The sequence below is a fragment of the Musca domestica genome, unplaced genomic scaffold (assembly GCF_030504385.1).
Source record: "Musca domestica strain aabys unplaced genomic scaffold, Musca_domestica.polishedcontigs.V.1.1 33, whole genome shotgun sequence".
NCBI lineage: Eukaryota > Metazoa > Arthropoda > Insecta > Diptera > Muscidae > Musca > Musca domestica.
In genome coordinates, this window is record NW_026712312.1 from 4,752,013 (window position 1) to 4,773,610 (window position 21,598).

At 36.4% G+C, this 21,598-nt stretch overlaps 3 protein-coding genes across 4 annotated transcripts in view; 1 reads left to right on the forward strand and 2 right to left on the reverse strand.

Annotated features, from left to right (window-relative positions):
- Nucleotides 1-21,598, reverse strand: part of LOC131803753 (V-type proton ATPase 116 kDa subunit a 1-like) — a 104,466-nt gene that overhangs the window by 29,898 nt on the left and 52,970 nt on the right. The window lies entirely within an intron of this gene.
- On the forward strand, nt 1,389-6,933 carry LOC131803759 (glutamyl aminopeptidase-like). Its single transcript, XM_059125430.1, has 10 exons — nt 1,389-1,967; nt 2,145-2,292; nt 2,354-2,793; nt 3,061-3,160; nt 3,578-3,867; nt 3,946-4,089; nt 4,154-4,239; nt 5,633-6,038; nt 6,098-6,376; nt 6,441-6,933. Exons 1-10 carry the CDS (start codon nt 1,555-1,557, stop codon nt 6,811-6,813), a joined length of 2,679 nt encoding a protein of 892 aa, XP_058981413.1. The 5' UTR covers nt 1,389-1,554; the 3' UTR covers nt 6,814-6,933.
- Nucleotides 9,876-21,598, reverse strand: part of LOC131803751 (aminopeptidase N-like) — a 30,788-nt gene continuing 19,065 nt past the window's right edge. For both annotated transcript variants that reach the window (XM_059125412.1, XM_059125413.1), the window contains exons 2-9: nt 16,391-17,278; nt 16,136-16,291; nt 13,427-13,720; nt 12,938-13,360; nt 12,197-12,872; nt 10,999-11,201; nt 10,623-10,934; nt 9,876-10,561 (exon numbers count right to left, since the gene is read on the reverse strand). In XM_059125412.1, the coding sequence (XP_058981395.1) occupies nt 10,330-10,561; nt 10,623-10,934; nt 10,999-11,201; nt 12,197-12,872; nt 12,938-13,360; nt 13,427-13,720; nt 16,136-16,291; nt 16,391-17,127 (3,033 nt within the window). In that variant the 5' untranslated portion in view covers nt 17,128-17,278 and the 3' untranslated portion in view covers nt 9,876-10,329. The remainder of the gene's footprint in view (nt 10,562-10,622; nt 10,935-10,998; nt 11,202-12,196; nt 12,873-12,937; nt 13,361-13,426; nt 13,721-16,135; nt 16,292-16,390; nt 17,279-21,598) is intronic.

Sequence of the window (21,598 nt, forward strand, 5' to 3'; positions counted from 1 at the left end):
GTTACTTTCATAACGAATTGTGGCACACATCATGCAAGTCAAGCTCTAGCATTTTGGACAAAAAAAGTTGGATCACAATTACATTACGATTCGCAGAATCTTTGAAAAAGTACGAACCAAAGATGATGTATTTTGCCAATTTATCACACAATTTCTATCGGAAATGTTTTAAATTCAATCGAAATTATTTTAAATACGTAATGGGATATCCTTCCTATGTCATAACATTTGCTATGTTTCAATATCTGAAAGAATCTACTTTATTGCAATTTTCTTCGATATCATGAAAATCGGTTATTGCAGTAAACGATACCTTCTGATATTTGGTATTTTCTAAAGGTTTGATATTCGAAAAGTTCGTTATTTAGTTTTCATATTTGGTTCTGCCTCCCGTGGAGCGCATTGTTATTGTTTTTGCTCCATAGGACTCAATTCTCTTCCCATGTGATATGCAAATTTTTATAAGGTTTTTTTTTTTTCATATGATAAATTTTATAAAGAAGTCTTTTTTTTTCATTTCACGTTTTTTGGGAATTTGGTCTCTTAAGAGTAATTATCCGTCTTATTAGTTGCCGAGATATCTGAAAGAACTGTGTCTTGGATGAAAGGCTTTAAGCTGGGAATACATAAAGCGCTTATTTGACTGGCTTAAGTCATCGGCAGGCTTCTTCGTAGAGGAACAAAGGAGTTTTAGGTTGACTTAGTTCGATTTTGACCCTAGGCTCCTTTGTTCATATCCGAAGAAGCCTGCCGATGACTTAAGCGAGCCAAATAAGCGCTTTATGTATTCGCAGCTTTACTTAGTATCTGTATCTTCGTTTTTTACCATTCTTCTTCTTCCTACCATTCCATGCCATTTCCTACTTACGCCGACCAATTACGATGAATCGTGTTATTTACACTGTCAATTCCCTTGGGTTTATGTCAAATAAACCGCTGATTCGACTCTACTGTCATATAAGTGTCAAATTTTATATGACGCTTTGTATTTTGGTGCACGTTGGGAATTTTTAGCAGATAATAGAAAAAACATTTTTTTCGTGGTATAAAAATAAACGTCAGTTGTTAATGTAGTCGTATTTTCCACTAAATTTGCAAACACATAAATTACCGTTACATTGAGTGAACTAGTTGAACAGTTCTCTACAGTGAATAATTTATTTTGACTGCTTTTGCGATCTACAAATCACTTGTTGCGAATATTGAAGAAGAAGAAGATGTTCAATTTTCTCATGTCTCATTTGTAAACAACAGAGTTCCCCGAGTCTTTGCTTTCTGTTTATTTTTTATCGTGTATTCCTTTGTGACCTTCATATTCGTTTCGTTGGGACGTTTTTCATTTTTGTTTCCAACACTCGCAACGAACAACCAACAAAACAAACGATAGGTGGAGCATTGTGTGTGTGTGTGGATCACACAGTTTCTTTGTTTATAATCACCAAATCGCCGGTATATCCCATCCCATTCTAACACTTGTTAGCCAGATAACAATTTGCAAGAATATTAAGTACCCAATTCGCTGTTTTGAAGATTAGTCGTCTTTTTTGCTCCACAATGGCCACATCAAAAGTAAAGCATCTATTATCTTTTCGCCTGCCCAAGGAATTACGCCCCCTTCACTATCAACTAAGACTGCAGCCTGATTTAGGGACGAAAATTTTTTTGGGAAGTGTAACGCTACGATTGGAAGTACAAAAACCCATTTATTTTATACCCGTACACTCGAAACTACTTAACGTGGAAACTAAAAATGTCCAACGACTAGACGGAGATTTTCAACCGGTGCGTTGCTTAACCCCATCCCTGACATATGAATATCCTGAATTTGAATATTGGATAACGGAATTCCCTGAACCCTTGGAAGTTGGATTCTATTCCATTGATTTTGCATTTAATGGCTCTTTGGTGGATCGCATTGTAGGCTTCTATCAAAGTTCCTACTTGGACGAGCAGCGTAATGTGAAACGGTAGGTAGAAATGTAACTCTTATCTTGATATTCCAAAATGATTTATTGTATAGCCAATGGATGAGTTGGTATTTTTTGGCATGTACATATCACTTTCTTTAAGCCAATGATTTATTAATATAAATTCAATTATCAACATTTAAAAAAATATGTATTTAATGCTTTATTTTCCTTTAGATCCATAGCCACCTCCAAATTTGAGCCTACCTATGCTCGGCAGGCATTCCCATGCTTTGACGAACCCAATATGAAAGCAAAGTTTTCAATAACGCTAGTGAGACCAACCGGTGATGGCTATCACGCCCTTTCCAATATGAATGTAGAGGTATTTGTTATTGTCAAAATAATGTCCCTTATAGCTCATTAATGTGTGTCCCTTATTCCAGTGTGAGAAGGATATAGAGAACGATTTAACCGAGGTACACTTTGCCGAAAGTGTACCCATGAGCACCTATTTATCGTGTTTCATTATATCCGATTTTGCCCATCAAGAAAAAACGGTTCGTGGCACATTGCCGAATGTGCCCGATTTTCCAATGCGTGTCTTCTCAACAGCCGCCCAAGTTGACAAAGTAAATTATGCCTTAAATGTGGGTGTTGGCATAACTGAGTATTACATTGAATTCTTTAATATCTCGTATCCTTTACCGAAACTTGACATGGCTGCTATACCAGATTTTGTTTCGGGTGCAATGGAACATTGGGGATTGGTGACATACCGAGAAACAGCGCTACTCTACGATAAGACCATAAGTTCCAGTGCTAATCAACAGCGTGTGGCAACAGTTGTGGCCCATGAGTTGGCCCACATGTGGTTTGGCAATTTTATTTATTTATTTTATTTATTTATTAATCCATTTGTAATAAAAAGGCCTAATAGACCATACATAATTATTACATAGCCTACCTTAAACCTGAGTTAAAAAACAATTCAATAATAAAAGTAAATAAATTCACAATTTCATGATATATACATACGTACATACATTATACTACTATATAAAGTACTTGTTATTATTATTATTATTATTGTTATTGCCTTAGGAGGGGTTTTAAACGATAAGCATTTTTTTTTTTTAACATTGGCTTTTGCAGTTACAATGAAATGGTGGAACGATTTATGGTTAAATGAAGGTTTTGCCACTCATATTCAATACAAAGGTGTCAATCATGTCCATCCTAATTGGGATATGGTAGGTATTCGTACATAAGAATATTGTTCTTAAAGCACACTTTTTGCTTTGGTCTATCGGTGGGCCTTCGAATGATGACTTGACACTCTCGATAAAATAATTGAACAAGTAAAATCCTAAAATCCAAAAATTCATCCTAAATCCTAAAATTCAAAACCTACTTCACGCTGTGCTAGGAGATGTTTTGTCTCTATTCGAAAAGTTAAAAGAGAACAAGATCCAATGTTCAAAACCTACTCCATACTGTGCTAGGAGATGTTTTGTCTCTATTCGAAAAGTTAAAAGAGAACAAGATCCAATATTCATTTAAATTAAGTGTTGGAATAGACATTCAGCCTTGTTTGTTCTTCGTTATTGTTTTATATAATATTTATACACCCCTCTACTAATATCCCATAATCCTCCTTACTTATCTAGTCGGATCAATTCATAATTTCCGAATTGCATGGTGTAATGAAATTGGATAGTACCCTCGCCTCACATCCCATTGTCCAGAAGGTGGAAAATCCTGATCAAATAACAGAACTATTTGATAGCATAACCTATTCCAAAGGTGCCTCGGTCATACGTATGCTGGAAGATTTAGTTGGAGCCGATAAATTTCGACAAGCTACCACTAATTATTTGAATAAAATGCGTTACTCCAATGCTGAGACAAATGATTTCTTGAACGAAGTAGAAGCCTTAAAATTCGACTTTGATGTTAAGTAAGTAAAATAATAATTCTATTTTTTTTTTTTGGATCTTTGTTGTATTTAATAATATTTACTTCATTTTATATTTAGACTTATTATGAGAACCTGGACGGAACAAATGGGTCTACCTGTGGTCGAAGTTAAACGCCAGGGTGATTCTTTTATTCTGAGTCAAAAACGTTTCTTGGCCAATCCCGAGGACTACAACGGGAATTATGATGATTCTCCATTCAAGTAAGTGTTATACAAAGAATTAAATTTATTTGTATTTTTAATTATATTTCCTCTTTTGATAAAGCTATCGTTGGTCCATACCCATTACATATTTTACAAACGCAAATTGTGATGTTCAACGTACAATATTTAACTATGATGACAAAGAAGGTATGTTTGGTATTGCCATGGAATAATGACCAGGAGTAGAATTTACATTTTAGTCGAAATTTATTTATTATTATTTCATTCCAAAGCTATGCCAATCAAAACGTCCTTATTCGGCTAGTATCCTTCTATCCTTTGAACTCGGCATTTTTATATCATCCAATAATAATTTTAACAGCTGTCGGACAAGTGGCAAAATGACAGCAGTCTGAAGTTGGTTGCAGTTTTTCATCTCACCCTGTAGTATGGAGGTTATATTAAGTCTTGTCATTCCGTTTGTAACACCTCGAAATCTACATTTTAGACCCCACAAAGTATATATATTCTGGGTCAGCGTAAAATTCTATGTCGACTTAGCGATGTCTGTCCGTCTGTGGAAATCACTCTAGCTTCCGAACGAAATGAAGTATATTATGTCTACAGGACTTTTGGTATTGAATATAGGCCATGTAGGTCCACGTCTTCCTATAGCCCACATATAACGGCACCTCCGTTATTCGGTATTTTCGGTTCGGTATTTGGATGATTTTGGCAACATCATTCACCGGAATTATTTCAAATTTGGTATTTGAAGTTCGTAATGGATTCTAAAGCCTAAGACAGAAAATTGTCTGTGCAGGTCCACGTCTTCGTATAGCCCCCATATAACGGCACCTCCCGATATTCGGTATTTTGATGATTTTAGCGACATTATTCACCGGAATTGTTTCAAATTTGGTATTTGAAGTTCGCAACGAATACAACAGCCTAAGACAGAAAATTGTCTGTGCCGGTCTACGTCTTCTTATAGCCCCCATAAAATAATACCTCCCTATTTTCGGTATTTTGGTGATTTAAGCGACATTATTCACCGCAAATGTTTTAATTTTATTATTTGAAGTTCGTAATGGATACTACAGCCTAAGAAAGAAAGAAAATTGTGTGTGCAGGTCCACGTCTTCGTATGGCCCCCATATAACGGCACCTCCCCATATTCGGTATTTTGATGATTTTAGCGACATTATTCACCGGAAATGTTTCAAATTTGGTATTTGAAGTTCGTAATGGATACTATAGCCTAAGACAGAAAATTTTCTGTTCAGGTTCACGTCTTGGTATAACCCCCCATATAACGGCACCTATATTCGGTATTTTGATGATTTTAGCGACATTATTTACCGAATTTTTTTCAAGTTTCGCATTTGAATATTGTAATGGCTTATGACAAAAATTTCCTATGCCGTTCTACCTTGTCGCATAGACCCAAATATATAGGCTACATTCGGTATATTTAAGATTTTAACAGTTTTTTTTTAATTTTTGAAAATTTTTGAAGTTTGTTCCAAATGGTTTTTTACTTTTTTATTTTTTCCTAAAACTTTTCAAATCTAATTTTAAATCTCATATTTTCACCTAGTTACTCTCATCGTTCCCGAGGACATTGAATGGATTAAATTGAATAAAAATCAAGTTGGTTATTACCTTGTAAATTATCCCACCGATGTTTGGCAAGCCCTTATCAAAACATTAATCTTTAGACGTGGCGACTTTTCCAATGCTGATCGGGCACATTTGATTAGTGATGCATTTGCATTAGCTGATGCTGGACAATTGGATTATAATATTGCTTTGGATTTGAGTAAATATTTGAGAAAAGAACTGGACTATGTACCCTGGGTTGTGGGCGCTTCACGCCTCCGAAACATAACCAATTTATTGTATGCCACCGATATGTATAGTAAATTTGTAAAATATGCCCGCCTGATATTGAGAAATGTTTGTCAAACTGTGACCTGGGATGTTTGTGGCGATCACTTGCAAAAGTATGTTTTTTTATTTTTTCTTGTTTTGATGCATTCATTTTTTACTAATTATGTTACAGTCTTTTGCGTGTTACGGTGCTAAGTTCCGCATGCCAATATGGTGATTCTGAGGCCTTGGAAGAAGCTGGCAAACGTTTCAATGAATGGCTGGCCAATCACTCGCAGAGACCTCACCCCGATATTCGTTCAACTGTTTATTATTATGGCATGGCCAGTGTGGGCAATGAACAGAGCTGGAATCAAGTTTGGGATATTTTCATTGGCGAAACTGATGCCCAGGAGAAAGCCAAACTCATGGAGGCATTGGCTGCCATTAAACAACCTTGGCTGTTGCAACGGTATTCAAATAAAGTTTCTTTAAATTTATTTTTATAATTTCCACATTCAAATTTCTATTCACAGTTACATCAACTTGGCTTGGGATGAAAACAATGTTCGAGGCCAAGATTATTTTACTTGCCTTCAGTATATTTCGGCAAATCCCATTGGCCAACCTTTGGTCTGGGATTATGTACGTGAAAATTGGCCGGGGCTGGTCAAGCGTTTTGGCATAAATGAACGTTATTTGGGTCGCATGATTCCAGCAATAACCTCCAGTTTTGCCACCCAAACTAAATTAGAAGAAATGGAAAGTTTCTTTAAAAAGTATCCTGATGCTGGCGCTGGTACTGCTGCACGCAAACAAGCTTTGGAAACGGTTAAGAATAACATCAAATGGTTGAAAGATAATCAAGAACCAATACGCAAGTGGTTGGATTCTCAGCCAGATTTGTAAATTGGGCGGTTAAATTATTATAAATAATTTGCATAACAGACTGGTACCGGATTGATGAAATGTGTTATAAATCATTTTAAATGTGTAATTTTGTAATAAAAAGTATTTTTAAAAAGAAAATTCCGCAAAAAATGTATATTTAAGAAGCACTTCGTCTGGGTGTTATGTAGTTTGAAGGTTGAATTAAACTCAGATTAAGGTGTGCATTTAAGAAGCAAAATATTAACAATTCCTCGACCTTTTTCCAGTTGATGCATGAAAGTAATGCAATTTCTTAAACATATCATTTGATACGGCCAAAACGTGCCTCATCGAAATAACAGTTTTAGACACTAGGTCTCTTTGGACCAAATTAACTTCCGTTCGCCCATCCGTCTGCCAATATTTGTATCAGTGCTAGATCAGGAGCAAAAATCGATAATAGCGGTCCACTCCATCAAGTACCTCCCCCACAAAATGTTAACATTTTAAAAAATTATAACTCTTATAAAATGTGATGTGTCTGATTTTCTTCAAATTACACACATCACAATATTTTTTATTAACCCAAGGCCTGCTGTGAAGATGGAATTTATCTGTCCACTTCTTCTGGTGCCTACCACACAAAGGGTCAAAATTTCGAATATTCGTGAAGCGCATAAAACGTAAAATTAACATCAGATTTCATTAAAACTTGGTACATCTCAATATTTCCATCAACACAAGATCTGTTATGAAGATGGTAGAGATCTGACCATTCCTTCTGGTACCTCCCCCACAAAGGGTCAAAGTTTTGAATAACCAAAAAGATCATAGAATCCGAAATAAGCATCCGGTTCTATTCAAATTACACACATCACAATTCTTTTATTAACCCAAGGTCTGGTGTCAATTTGGAGTATCCATGAAGCTCAAAAAACGTGAAATTAACATCCGATTCCATGCTTGGTATATCTCAATATTTCAATCAGCAGAAGATCTGTTATAAAGATGATAGAAATCGGACCATTTCTTCTGGTACCTTCCATTACATAGGGTTTAAGATTTTTGAAAAACAAAACGCTCGAAGAAATCAAAATAAGCATCCAACTCTCTTCAAATTTCACACATCCAAATATTTTTGCTAACGAAAGATCTGTTCAAATTTTGCATATACCAATATTTTTATCTGTATTAGATGAAGTATAACAAGTTAAAAAGCAGTAAGGTCGGCCGGGCCCAACTTTTAATACCCTCCACCATTTGCGACGAATTTGGAAATTTTTAAAAAATAAAATCCTTAAAAAATTATGTTAAAATTTTAAAAATACCGAATATTGCCGTTATATTGGGGTCTATACGACGTGGACATACATAGGCATTGTTTGTCATAAGCCATTAAGCAAATTCGAAACTTGAAATAAACGGCGTATAATGTAGCTGAAATCATCAAAATATCGTATATAAGGAGGTGCCGTTAAATTGGAGCTGTGCGAAGACCTGGACCAGCATAGACAATTTTCTGTCACAGGCTGTAGCATCTATTACGAACTTCAAATACCACATCTCAAACAACTTCGGTGGGTATTGTACCTAAAATCGTCAAAATACCGAATATAGGGAGGAACTGATATATGGGGCCTATACGAAGACCTTTACCCGCACAGACAATTTTCTGTCACAGACTGTAGTTCCCATAACGAACTTCAAATACCAATTTTGAAACAATTCCGGTGAATAATGTCGCTAAAATCATCAAAATACCGAATATAGGGAGGTACCGTTATATGGGGGCTATATGAAGACGTGGACCTGCACAGACAGTTTTCTGTCTTAGGGTGTAGTATCCATTTTGAACTTCAAATACCAAATTTGAAACAATTCCCGTGAATAATGACGCTACAATCATCAAAATACCGAATATCGGGAGGTACCGTTATATTGGGGCTATACGAAGACGTGGATTTGCACAGACAATTTTCCGTCTTAATGTGTAGTATCCATTTTGAACTTCAAATAACAAATTTGAAACAATTCCCGTGAATAATATCGCTAAAATCATAAAAATATCGAATATAGGGAGGTACCGTTATATGGGGGCTATATGAAAACGTGGACCTACATGGCCCATTTACGAACTTAACCTGCCTACTGGAAAAAAAAAACATGTGTGCAAAATTTTAGCCATCTATCTCAATTCATTCGAAAGATAGTGTGATTACAACAGACAGACGGACAGACTGACAGACAGACAGAGGGACATCGCTAAATCGACTTAGAATTTTACGCTGATCAAGAATATATATACTTTATATATACTGAGATGAATATTTCGAGGAGTTACAAACGGAATGATAAAATTAATATAACCTCCATAGTATGGTGGAGGGTATAAAAATGGAATGCTTCGGTCCTCTATATCTATTACCTCACGCCAATTTCCACATTTTCCGAAAAATTGCACATATCTCATATAAAGTACAAGAAGTAGTCGATATATTCCAGATCTGTCACGTTGTAATATTTATATTAGATTTAGGTCAGATACGAATTGGTCAATATTAGCCAACTGCTTCGGGGGGTATACATTTGTTGGCAAAACCGACTAATAGTATTTGACTTGTTTTTCTTTTCAATATTAAAGCAAATATTTTCTTGAAATATAATGGAAATATAGATTTCTTTTCTGTGGTGGTTCCAGTAAAATTTGATGAAGAAGATTTTTGACGTTTGACTTTGACGTCATCCTTCTGGAATGTTTTTTAGTAGGAGAACTTTGCATAAACCCACATGGAGTACGGTAAAAATTGCTGAAATTGCTCCATCTTCTTGGTAAAGCCCAAGGGTAAACCTTGATCAAACAATTACGGCTTCACTCCTGGACTACGGCTAGGGAGTTTTATAATATTTATGAATTTCTTATCACATTTAAAAGAAATAAAAGGGACATTACGTCATTCCATTGTTCCGCATTGATAGTTAAATTAGGTATTCTAAATCTAAATTTGAAACTTTTATTTAAAATTTGGGCATGTTAGTTATAGCCTATTTGTATACGTATTTTGTAGAGACTCTGAGGTATCAAAATAGAAAATTTCCACAAATTTACATTCGACAAAATGTTCAAAACGTTATTATTTTATTCAAGAATGTTGTTTTAAGTACTTTACTAACAAAATTCATTCATTCATACGTACATAGATACATTTATTAATAAATTAATTTTTGATCTGTTTTTAACTCTTTGGATTATTCTTCGGGACTTAAGTGGTAAACATGTTGATGCCATTTCTTTTATTATTATTTTGTTCGTACACTTGTTATTTAACATTAATAATTTGACATATGTTTGAAACTTGCTTTTTTTGAGTTTTTATAAAATAAAACACAATACACAATAGAGCTCAAAAAATGTTTAAGAGTAATAATATTAAATATAATTACATATACAAAAGTAAATTTGTTATAAAATTAAGAAAATTAAATACATTTAAAAAAATATATATATATATTTTGGGTGGGTGGACTTTGAATGGTTTGTGTGTTTGAATAGAATACTTATTCGTGTCTACGGGCTTCCGCTCGTAGCCACTCGGCAATGACTTTGTAGTTGTGATCCATCCAATTCACATTATCCTGTACATGTTCGAGTATTTGCTCCACCGAACGACTTGAGTCTTTCAATTCGTTTTTAATGAACGCCTGCAAATCGGCAAATTGGTATTTGGTATTGAAACGTTTTGTGACCACTTCCAGGACCATGTTATAAGTTAGCATGGCATTACTGAGGCTAAACGAGAATATTTTGTTATAAATGTATGTGTAAATCGTGATTAAGCACGGCCACTTACTATGACTTCATGTACTCCCAATTGGTGTGCATAAAATCGAAGGCAATTTTCTGTCCCACCACATTGGATGTTACACCCATAAATACCCGATACACATCCTGTTTTCTTATGTCATTCTCTCCGCTAATGGAATATTTTAAGAACCGCGAGATAATCCATGGTTCACGAGAACAGCCCAAGGCAGATAGAAGGATTTCTTTTTCCGTTGACACCGATGACATCTTGAAACGTTCAAAGGCAAAATCCCATTCACCCTCGGTACCAAATGCAATGGCCGTGCAATAGACTATGCTTCGCAGATCTGGTGATATTCTGTGGGGGATGAAATTAAAATATTAAAAATATTTAATTCAAATCCAAAATTTTTGGTACTTACGGATTATTTACATCTGGATTTGGAACCTGCATCCAATTTTGGAAATGTCGCACACTTTCAGCAATACATTGACGATGACCCAAATGACAGGCCATGTTAAGAATTTCAGCACGTTTGAAATGTTCCAGCATATTGTTTTCGTTCTTCGACTCTGAAAAGCCCAATTGATTGTAGAGATTGTCCAAAAGTTTTAGCAGATATCTCTGAAATTGGAATATTTGAATATTTGGAAAATTAAAATAATTGGCGAAATTTTGGAAAAATTGTTGAAGCCAAATGGATTGGAAAACATAACCAAGACCCTCGAGATAACTACAATCTGAGGTATCTTTATATAAAGGCTATAGGAAAACGAGAGCCTATAGTAATCATTTTTTTGCCAGGATGGCTTCTACAAAATATGATCATTTTTGTTATTCAAAACTTTGACCAGAAGGAGCGGTCCGATCTCTACCATCTTTATAACAGATTTTGTGTTGATGGAAATATTGAGATGTGCCAAGTCCGAATGGAATCGGATGTTAAATTAATATTCAAAAATTTGACCCTTTGTGGGTGAGGTACGAGAAGACATTTTGACATTTTGTAGTGGAGGTACCAGAAGGAGTGGACCAATATTGCCCATCTCCGATCTAAGTTTGACAATAATATTATAATGTACATAGTTTGGATCACATCGGCTAACCCCTTCGAGAGTTATCGTGCGCACCAGCCACACAGCCGGACGGACGGACATCGCTAGATCGACTCCAAATCCAGACCTAGGGTCCAAAACCGTTGTTATTTCGATGAGGCACATTATCAAATGATAAATACCCTCTCTAGCCATAAGAAATGGACTGATATATATTTATTTTCAGAACAAATCCTCCTCAGGCAGAAATATTGAGAGCTTGCTATTTGGTAGGACTATTACATTATCTGACAGAATGGATACCCACGTGCAGGTGTGTTAGGAGAAGTACCTGAATATTTTAAAACGGAAGATCAAATCAAGCTGATGACTGAGAATTTCAGTCAACGAGATCATAAGTCGAAACCAGAAGACATATGTCTATGCCGCCCAAAGAAGTACTAGAATTTATGGTTTCTCCAGCTTCAATACTGATCAATCAAAACGTATTTGTTCTACCATATGAAAAATCCCACAATTATATCTCCGTATCGTTCTTCCAATTCAACATTATTTTCCTCTCACCTTAAACACATCATATTCTCCCATGCTTCCGAACATGGCATCCAGGAAATTGAAAGCATTCATTGCTGCCTTCCACGCCGTTGTATCATCCTCGTGCACCAAATATCTGGTCAAATTCAAAGCCAAATCATAACTCAGATAACCTGCACGAGCCAAATTCATGGCGTCATCGATTAGTTGAGCCCTATTCGAGGGCGATATTTGTTTGAATTTCTTCACATCCATTAGGTGTTCCATGATCGCTTGCCAATTTTGTAATTCATAATTGACACGATAGTAACCGCTCTGTTGAATATTAAATATAAACCAATCGGCAGCAGATAAATTGCGACTTTCGATTTCATAAATCTTGGAACGGGGAATCCATGTTATTGGGCGAGTATTTTCGAAATCCAATTCCTCAGCGGTGGTATAGGTAATGGGTATCCACCAGAGGGGATCTTCTTGTGTTGCATTGCCCGTGTTATTGAATTTCTTATAGACAAAACGTTGTTGTTCCAAACGTATGACATTCGTATTGGGATGCTTGGTGACATGGACCACCGGGAAACCCACTTGCAAAGTCCATGTGTCCATAATATCTTTTACCGTGGCATTACGATCTAGCAAGCCTTCGGATTTGGCTGCCAAGGTAAGGAAATGCCACAGATCATCTTGTTCGGCGGAACGGTAGGATCTGAAATTTCAAAAAATTAAGATGATAAAAATAACAAAACCAAAAATATGTGTGGCCATCCATACAATTCCTTTAAGTAGTTGTGCAGTCCCTTGCGGAATACCGGTGAGGTCAGAAAGTGACCCATCATTCTGATCAGCGTTGAACCCTTATCATAAGATATCCTATCGAAAATTTCACTAATCTCCTCCGGATTCCCCACTTCTATGGATATTTTATGTGACGATGACATGGCATCCAATTGAAAGACATTCTGCAAGGTATTGACCACAAATTGATCCATGATACGCCAATCGGGTTCTATGCTCTTCAAGGATTCATATTCCATGTAGCTGGCAAAGCCCTCATTTAACCAGATATCACTCCACCAGGTGGGTGTAACCAAATTACCAAACCATTGATGGGCCAATTCGTGGGTCACCACAGTGGCCACACGTTGTTTGTAGGTCGAGGCGGAGATGCCCTTTTCAAAGAGCATACTTGTTTCTCTGGAAAAAAGAGTTTGAAAAAGGAATTATAATTTTTGAAGAAGGATGAATCATCACTGATCTTACCTGTACGTAATGAGACCCCAGTTTTCCATAGCTCCCGATGCAAAATCCGGCAGTGCAATCATATCGATTTTTGGCAATGGAAATGGTATATCGAAGAAGTCTTCAAAGAATTTCAACGCTTTGGGCACCATACTTAAGGCATAGGAGGCTGATTGTATGGCATCGTGACGAGCCCATACTGAGAAATTGCCTTCCGATAAATGGCTGAAATCCGATATACTATAGGCTACCAAGTATGTTGACATCGGCACCGATTCAGCAAAGTAATCCCATTCATAGTCGGGTAAGGTATCGCTAAAAAAGTAGGATATAAATTAAATGAGATCAATAACTAATTAGACCCTCAGCCAGAAAGGGTATTTATCATTTGATACAGCCACAACGTGCCCCATCGAAATAACGGTTTTAGACCCTAGGTCTCTTTGGACCAAATCCGTTTCAGAACATTTGGAATCGATCTAGCGATGTCCGCCCGTCTGTCTGGCTGGCTGGTGCGCACGATAACTCTCGAAGGGAGTATCCAAATTTGGTACATCGTAATATTATAGTGAAACTTAGGCCGAGTCCGGAGATGGGCAATATCGGTTCACTCCTTCTGTTACCTCCCCCAGAAAATCTCAACATTTTTAAATAAAATTATTTACTGCACAGAAAGAGAAAGGGTAGTCGGATTTTGCACCTAATATTTGCATCAGTGCTAGGTCAGGTGCGAAAATGGACAATATCGGTCCACTCCATCAAGTACCTTCCCCACAAAGGGTCAAATTTTTGAATAAATACAGCTCTTATAAAATGTGATGTAACATCCGATTCTCTTCAAATTTCACACCACCCAATAATTCTATTAACCCAAGGTCTGGTGTTAAGGTGGAATACATCGGTTCACTCCTTCTGGTACCTCCCCCACAAATTGACGAAATTCTCAAAAAAATCTGCACAGAAAGAGAAACAATAATACTATTTTGCTCCAACTTTGTGAATCCTTATATTTGCATCAATGCTAGGTCAGGTGCGAAAATGAACAATATCGGTCCACTCCATCAAGTACCGCCCCCACAAAGGGTCAAACTCTTATAACTCTTATAAAATGTGATGTGAGAGTCCGATTGTCTTCAAAATAAACACATCTTAATATTTTTATTGATACAAGATCTGGTGTGAAGTTGGAATATCTAGGTCCACTCCTTCTGGTACCTCCCCCACATAGGTTTAACATTTTCATGGATATGAAGCTAAAACAACGCGAAATAATCATCCGATTTCATTCAGACTTGGTACATCTCAATATTTCCATCAACAAAAGATATGTTTTAAAGATGGTATCGGACCATTCCTTCTGGTACCTCCCCCACAAAGGGTCAAAGTTTTAAATTACCAAATAAAACCCGAAAAAGCATCCGGTTCTCTTCAAATTACTCACATCACAATATTTTTATTAACCCAATGTCTTGTGTGATGGTGGAATATATCGGTCACTTTTTCTGGTACCACCCCCACAAAGGGTCAAAGTTTTGAATTCATGACATCCGATTTCATTTAGACTAGGTATATCTCAATATTTCCATTAACACAAGATCTGTTATAAAGATGGTAGAAATCGGACCATTCCTTCTGGTACCTCCCCCACAAAGAGTCAAAGTTTTAAATTACTAAAATGATCATAAAATCCGAAGTAAGCAACCGGATCTCTTCAAATTACTCACATCACAATATTTTTATTAACCCTATGTCTTATGTGATGGTGGGATATATCGGTCCGCTCTTTCTGGTACCTCCCCCACAAAGGGTCAAAATTTTGCTCATAAAAAGCGAACTTAACATCCGATTCTATTCAGACTTGGCACATCTCAATACTTCCGTCAACACAAAATCTGTTATAAGAATGGTGGAGATCGGACCATTCCTTCTGGTACACACCCCCCCCCCCAATGGGTCAACATTTTGAATAAACAAAACTATCAAAAAATGCGAAATAAGCATTCGGTTATCCTCATATTTCCCACTTACCATTATTTCTACTTATTCAAGATCTGCTATGAAGATGGAATGTATCGGTCCACTTCTTCTAGTACCACCCCCACAAAGGGTCAACATTTTGAATACCCATGAAGCTCATAAAACGCGAAACTAAGATTCGATTTCATTTCAAGATCTGTTATAAAGATGGTGAAGAAGTTCAGATACGAATTGGACAATATTGGCCAACTGCTTCGAAACCTCCCCTGTAAAGGGTCAACATTGTAAATAATCATAACTCATGGCTGGGGGTATACATCTGTTGTCAAAACTGACGGATACTATTTGTTTCTCAATTCTAGGTATGACTGGCGCCCAAGCATATACATAATTAATTTTCCGTCCGATTCTTTTTTTTTTTTTTTTGGTTACAGGACCCATTTTTATGATCGCATATGGGAAAATTCAATTCTGCAGGCATTTAAAGTTCGATAGCCCTGTAGAAAACCCCCTTGCTGAAAATCAAAATTTTACCCCACTTTCTGTTGGTGATCTCAGTTCATTATTATACTCCAAATGTCGTCTTTAAAAGATTACCTCGTGATGTAGAAAATTTAACCTGAAGTTTCCATGTCTTCAATTCTTACCTCCACTTCCACAATCACTGGTAATTATTTTTATGACCGACAGTGTAATTTCTAAACGCACTCACACACATTCACATATTTAATTTAATAAACTTCCAATACTTACTGCTGTCTCGTCCTGACTACGGGCATATTCGAAATTGTTGATAGATGTTTTGGTCGTGCAATATTTAAAGCGAATTTCGCCTTAAGAGCGGGTTCATCGAAACATGGAAATGCCCTACGTGCATCGGTGGCCTGGAATTGTGTTGAGGCTAACCATCTATTAGTGAAAATACAAAAAAAAACAGAAAAGAAAAACAAAAGAAAATTACCATTTTAGTGGCATGGCAGAACACTCCAACGAATGAACATTCCTTACCTGGTCTCATTTCCCACCTGATACGAACTGCGATAGAAGCCCTGCAAAGTGTCCTGAATTAAGCCACTAAATTTGATATTAATCACGTATTCCGTATTCTGTACAAGTTTGTCGTACAACTCAATAACGAAGAACTGTTTAGCCTCCTGCAGGTATTGTTTGCGTATACGCAATTCTGTTCCATCGGAGTCATTTGTTGTTTGTTCTTTATCTATTTCCTTCGTGTTCTCGAGTGTCTGTCCATGACGTCGTCGTCCGCGTCGTATGTTTACATCGTTCTTGGAAATATTCAAATCGACGGCATGCATGGTTATGTTGTAGCAATCCTCCACAGCCAGAATATTGATTTGAACTTCACCGTCAAAGGTAAAGTTACCCTCGAACAGGTACGGCTCCAATGAGATATTGTACTTGAGCGGTTTTATTGAACGTGGCAGGCGTACATCTCGCTCGTGATGTGGCACGGCCAGCGATGTGGCATTTGTCTCGTTCGCCTTGTGTTTCAAGTGTACCGTGGTGCAGACGATGTTCTCATCCTCGGCCGGTATCAATTTGTCGCATGTAGCAAAATTGTAGATCAACACCGATACCGTGACCAGGGTACAGAGGAAAAATGCCACGGCAAGTATTAGAGTGCCACGTGATATTGTATAGCCACGTCGTTGGCTAGTGAGCAGGGCAGAATTGCCCGTTCTAACAGCTTCCATATTTAGGTTCTCATGAGGATGTGTAACCATTGGCAATTAAGGTATTTTGGTACAATAGGTTTTGCAAGCGTTTTATCGTTTTTCTCTCTCTCCCTCCCTCGGGGCAGGATGTTCTTATTAAAAGAGGGAACTAATTGTGTGTCGCCTTTGTGAGCATGGATATAAGTTGGCAAATTGTTATCTGGAATTGAGGGTAAGGAAAACAATATTGATAAATCTATGGAAGGGAAATATAATTACAAGAGTCTTTTATAGGGGGTTTGAAAAACTCATGTTTCACAGTGGGGAAATTTAGAAAAGGCGGGAAATCGTAGGTTTTATCTGGATTGATATTTAGCTAAGTATTTATTTGCCAAAATATGTGAATGATAATATAGCAGCTCCAAGTGTTGTGCTATAGTTTGTCGTCTTCTAACGCCGAGTTTAAAGTATAGGAGAGCTCTACAGGATTTGTGTGTAGTGAAGTTGGGAAGATGCTCTGCATTGTGGTGGAATTTTGGGTCCCATACAAATTGAAGCGGATGCACCGTTTAAAGAGTAGGTAACTTGTACAGTATGAGCCCGTAGTAGTTTTATGCCCAAACGTGTGGATGATGGTACAGCAATTCCTAATTTAAGGAGCAGATAACCTATACAGGATGAGTTCGTAGTAAAGATGGGTAGATGCTCTGCATTGTGGTGGCTTTACGGGTGTCGAATTTAAGCGGCCGTCAACGTTCAGATATCAATTGTGACAAAACCAACGCTGGATTGTCGAGGAAGCTGTCGTCGTTCATCTGTTGAATTGGAAAACTGGTGATTTCCGAAGATGGTACTCTCTATGTTCTTCAAATTAATTCTGCGACCTGATCAGTGTTATATTATTCCTGAATATGAATAGTTAGACTGATGTACACAGATGTTCCCCCTTGTATTTTTGGAGCTCTCTCTCCTCTCTGTTATATTGACGTGATTTTTGCAAATCAGATTCTGACTCTAACCTTAAGTTTAAAAAAATCAGTTACTTAGATGGGTTGTAGCAATAAATCTTGCGAAGTAAGTTAGGTAGGTATGCGGTGTGCTATACAAACAGACGCCATCTTCATTTGGCGCCCAATATGAATGCTCCTTTCTGACCGTAAATCGATAAAAACTGCCCTGGTTTCTACAAGCTGCTGACGTCATTTACCTGAAAAAGGATGGAGTCCGAAGATGGTGTTCATATTGTATGCGGAGTACTATACAAACAGACGACTTCTTCATTTGGCGCCCAATATGAATGCTCCTTAGTGACCTTTAATGGATAAAAACTATCCTGGTTTCTACAGGCTGCCGATGTCATTTACCAGCAAAGGAATGGAGTCCGAAGATGGTGTTCATATTGTATGCGGTGTACTATGCAAACAGTCGACTTCTTCATTTGGCGCCCAATATGAATGCTCCTTTCTGACCGTAAATGGATCAAAACTACCCTGGTTTATACAGAATGCCGACGTTATTTACCTGCAAAGGAATGGAGTCCGAAGATGGCATTCATATTGTATCGGTTATTTTAGAGGCTTAGTGACCTCGCTTATTGCTCGTCCTCTAGTGCCTTCCTGGCACGTTTGGGAGGGGAAATTCTGCTACGATACTGTTGATAACTCCCACGGTAACACCAAGAATAACTTTATGCTAAAGTATGGGATAACGCTTTGTCTCCTTACGTAGGTGCTCTGCTGGTGTCGTGAGGAGGAATGCAGTTGCAGTTCTTAGGGTGCAGGTCTATATATCCTCCTTTGTTTAACAGACCTCAATATATCAAATACAAAGGTGAAATATATCAAATACAGTTTAGAAATACCTTTGCAAAATTTTTGTCGAGATCGGTTCAGATTTGGATATAGCTCCTATATATATTTTCGTCCGATTTGCCTTTTATTGTGTACCAAACGTGTGATATTAATACAAATGGGATGGAAATTTGCACTTAAGACCAAATTGAGACTGTCAAATTTGGTGAAAATCGCTTCAGACATAGCTATAGCTCCCATATATATTGTTCATCCGATTTGTAATATGTGTTCTCCACATCCGTAATATGCACTCTATCACAACAATATTTGGGAAAGTATATCAAATACAGCTCAGAAATAATTTTGCCAAATTTTATGGAGATCGGTTCAGATTTGGATATAGCTCCCATATATATCTTTATCCGATTTCAAATTCATTGTGCACCAAATGGATAATACAACTCCGAATTGAAAAGGCACAAAAGCCTAGGAGTTTAAATTAAAACTATAATCATAGTTGGTATGATTTAATTGTCACAAATTCCTTATGAAAACTTTTATTTTTTATTTGAAGCTCTACTAAATATGTAAATTGGTGTAGGGTATCAAAAAAATCGGCCCGTCCGACTTAAGGACTTTATTTTTTAATTTTTATTGGATAATTCTTACTGAGTATATTTTACAAGTAAGATTTTGCTAACTCTCAGTAACTCAACTGTCAAAGTGTTCTCTTTGCTCGTTCTCATTTACTGGACTGTTGGCTTTTGTAATATCTTGAACAAAAGTTGGGTTATGTGTGTACTCATCTTTAATTTTTTTTATTAATTATTATTTTTTTAATTTTATTATTATTTTTTTAATTTTTTTTTTATATACAATAAGAATTTTAAATTCATTTATTGAAAATAAACTTATTCTTCAACAAAGTCTTCTAACTTTAATCAAAGTTCTCTCAGGTAATTATTAACATTTGTTATTTAAGAGCACATTTCGCTCAAAAAATCTTTCATTACAATATTATTTACACTCTTTGCTTTATTTTGTTAAATGAAGAAATTTACTTCTTAAACAAAAAGTGAGACATAAAATAAATACGCTTTTTGAACTGTTGTTTACGCATTTGTCAGCCACCGAAAATGCTGTTATCTTCGGGTCGAGTAGCTGGCCACAGTTAATTCAATTTAGTCATATTCTTGCCAATTACCACATGGGTGTTAAAAATTGTTCAAATGGAACGTAATTCCTATTTTTTCCTCGGTATTGACGCTTAAAAAGGAAAATATTGAATCGAAAATATAAGTGGCACCTATTGAAAAGTTTTATCCACAATTCGTGGTGTTTGAATGGGGGATATGTCAAACTGTTGATGTACAACAAAATACAAATTTTATCTCAATTTTTTTTATCTCATTTTTTTTTATTTCATAATCTCATAATGAGAGATCTCTCTCTTACACACACACATGAAAACAATGCAAAATGTTATCGAATATCATTCAGTAAAATTCAAGAAGAAAACAGCTTTTTAGCAAAATATATGCTGCTTTCCGCTTTTAAATGTTGGTAAAATCGAATCAAAATCGGAATTTTATGTTATTTAATATATTTATACAATGTCAAACCTTTATTATCTGAAACATAATTAAATTATTACACAAAACTTCTTCATATTGACCACAGAATACCTGATTTTCCATCGCAGACAATACTGGCTATTTCTAATTGAAGAAAATTTCCACTAAGAATTTGTAAACTATCGAAAACTCAACTGTCAACTGGGTTATCCAAAAACTTTTTATAATACCCGGCAAAAAAAAAATAATAATTTTAGACCTAACAAAGCAAATATATTCTTGATCAGCGTAAAATTCTAAGACGATTTAGCCTTGTCCATCTGTCTGTTGTAACCCCGCTAGAGTCAAAACGAATAAAAATAGGAAGGTAAAATTTTGCACAGATCAGTCTTTTGTCTGTAGACATGTCAAGTTCGAAGATGGGCTATATCAGTCCAAGATATCTTATAGCCCCCCATGAAAAGGTACCCCCCGATTTTCGGTATTTTGATGATTGAAGCCAAATTTTTCAGTGAAAATGTCTGAAAATCCACAAAAGGAGTTCCTTCTAAGTACTTTACCCTCTGGAAAAGAAATTTTTATATAGGTCCACGATATCGTATAATACCCATACAACGGTATCTCCCTATACTCGGTATTTTGACGATTTTAGCTACATTTTTCAATGGAATTGTCTAAAAATCCATACTAGAAGTTTTTTCTAAATACTTTACCCCCTGGAAAAGAAATGTTTATATAGGTCCACGATATCGTACAGCCCACATACAGCGGTACCCTCCGATATTCGATATTTTGACGATTTTAGGGACATTATTCAACGGAGTTGTTTCAAATTTCGTATTTAGAATTCGTAATAGGTATTACAGCCTATGAAAAAAAAATTGCGTGTGCAGGGCAACGTCTTCGTATAGTCTCCATATAACGGTACCTCCCGATATTCGGTATTTTGATGATTTTGGCGACATTATTCACCGAATTTATTTCAAATTTCGTATTTAGAGTTCGTAATGGGAACTACAGTCTTTGACAGAAAATTGTCCATACAGATCCAGGTCTTCGTATAGATCCCCTATAACAATACCTCCCTATATTCGGTATTTTGACGATTTTAGATACAATATTCACCGAAATTGTTTGACATTTCGTATTTGAAGTTCCTAATAGGTACTACAA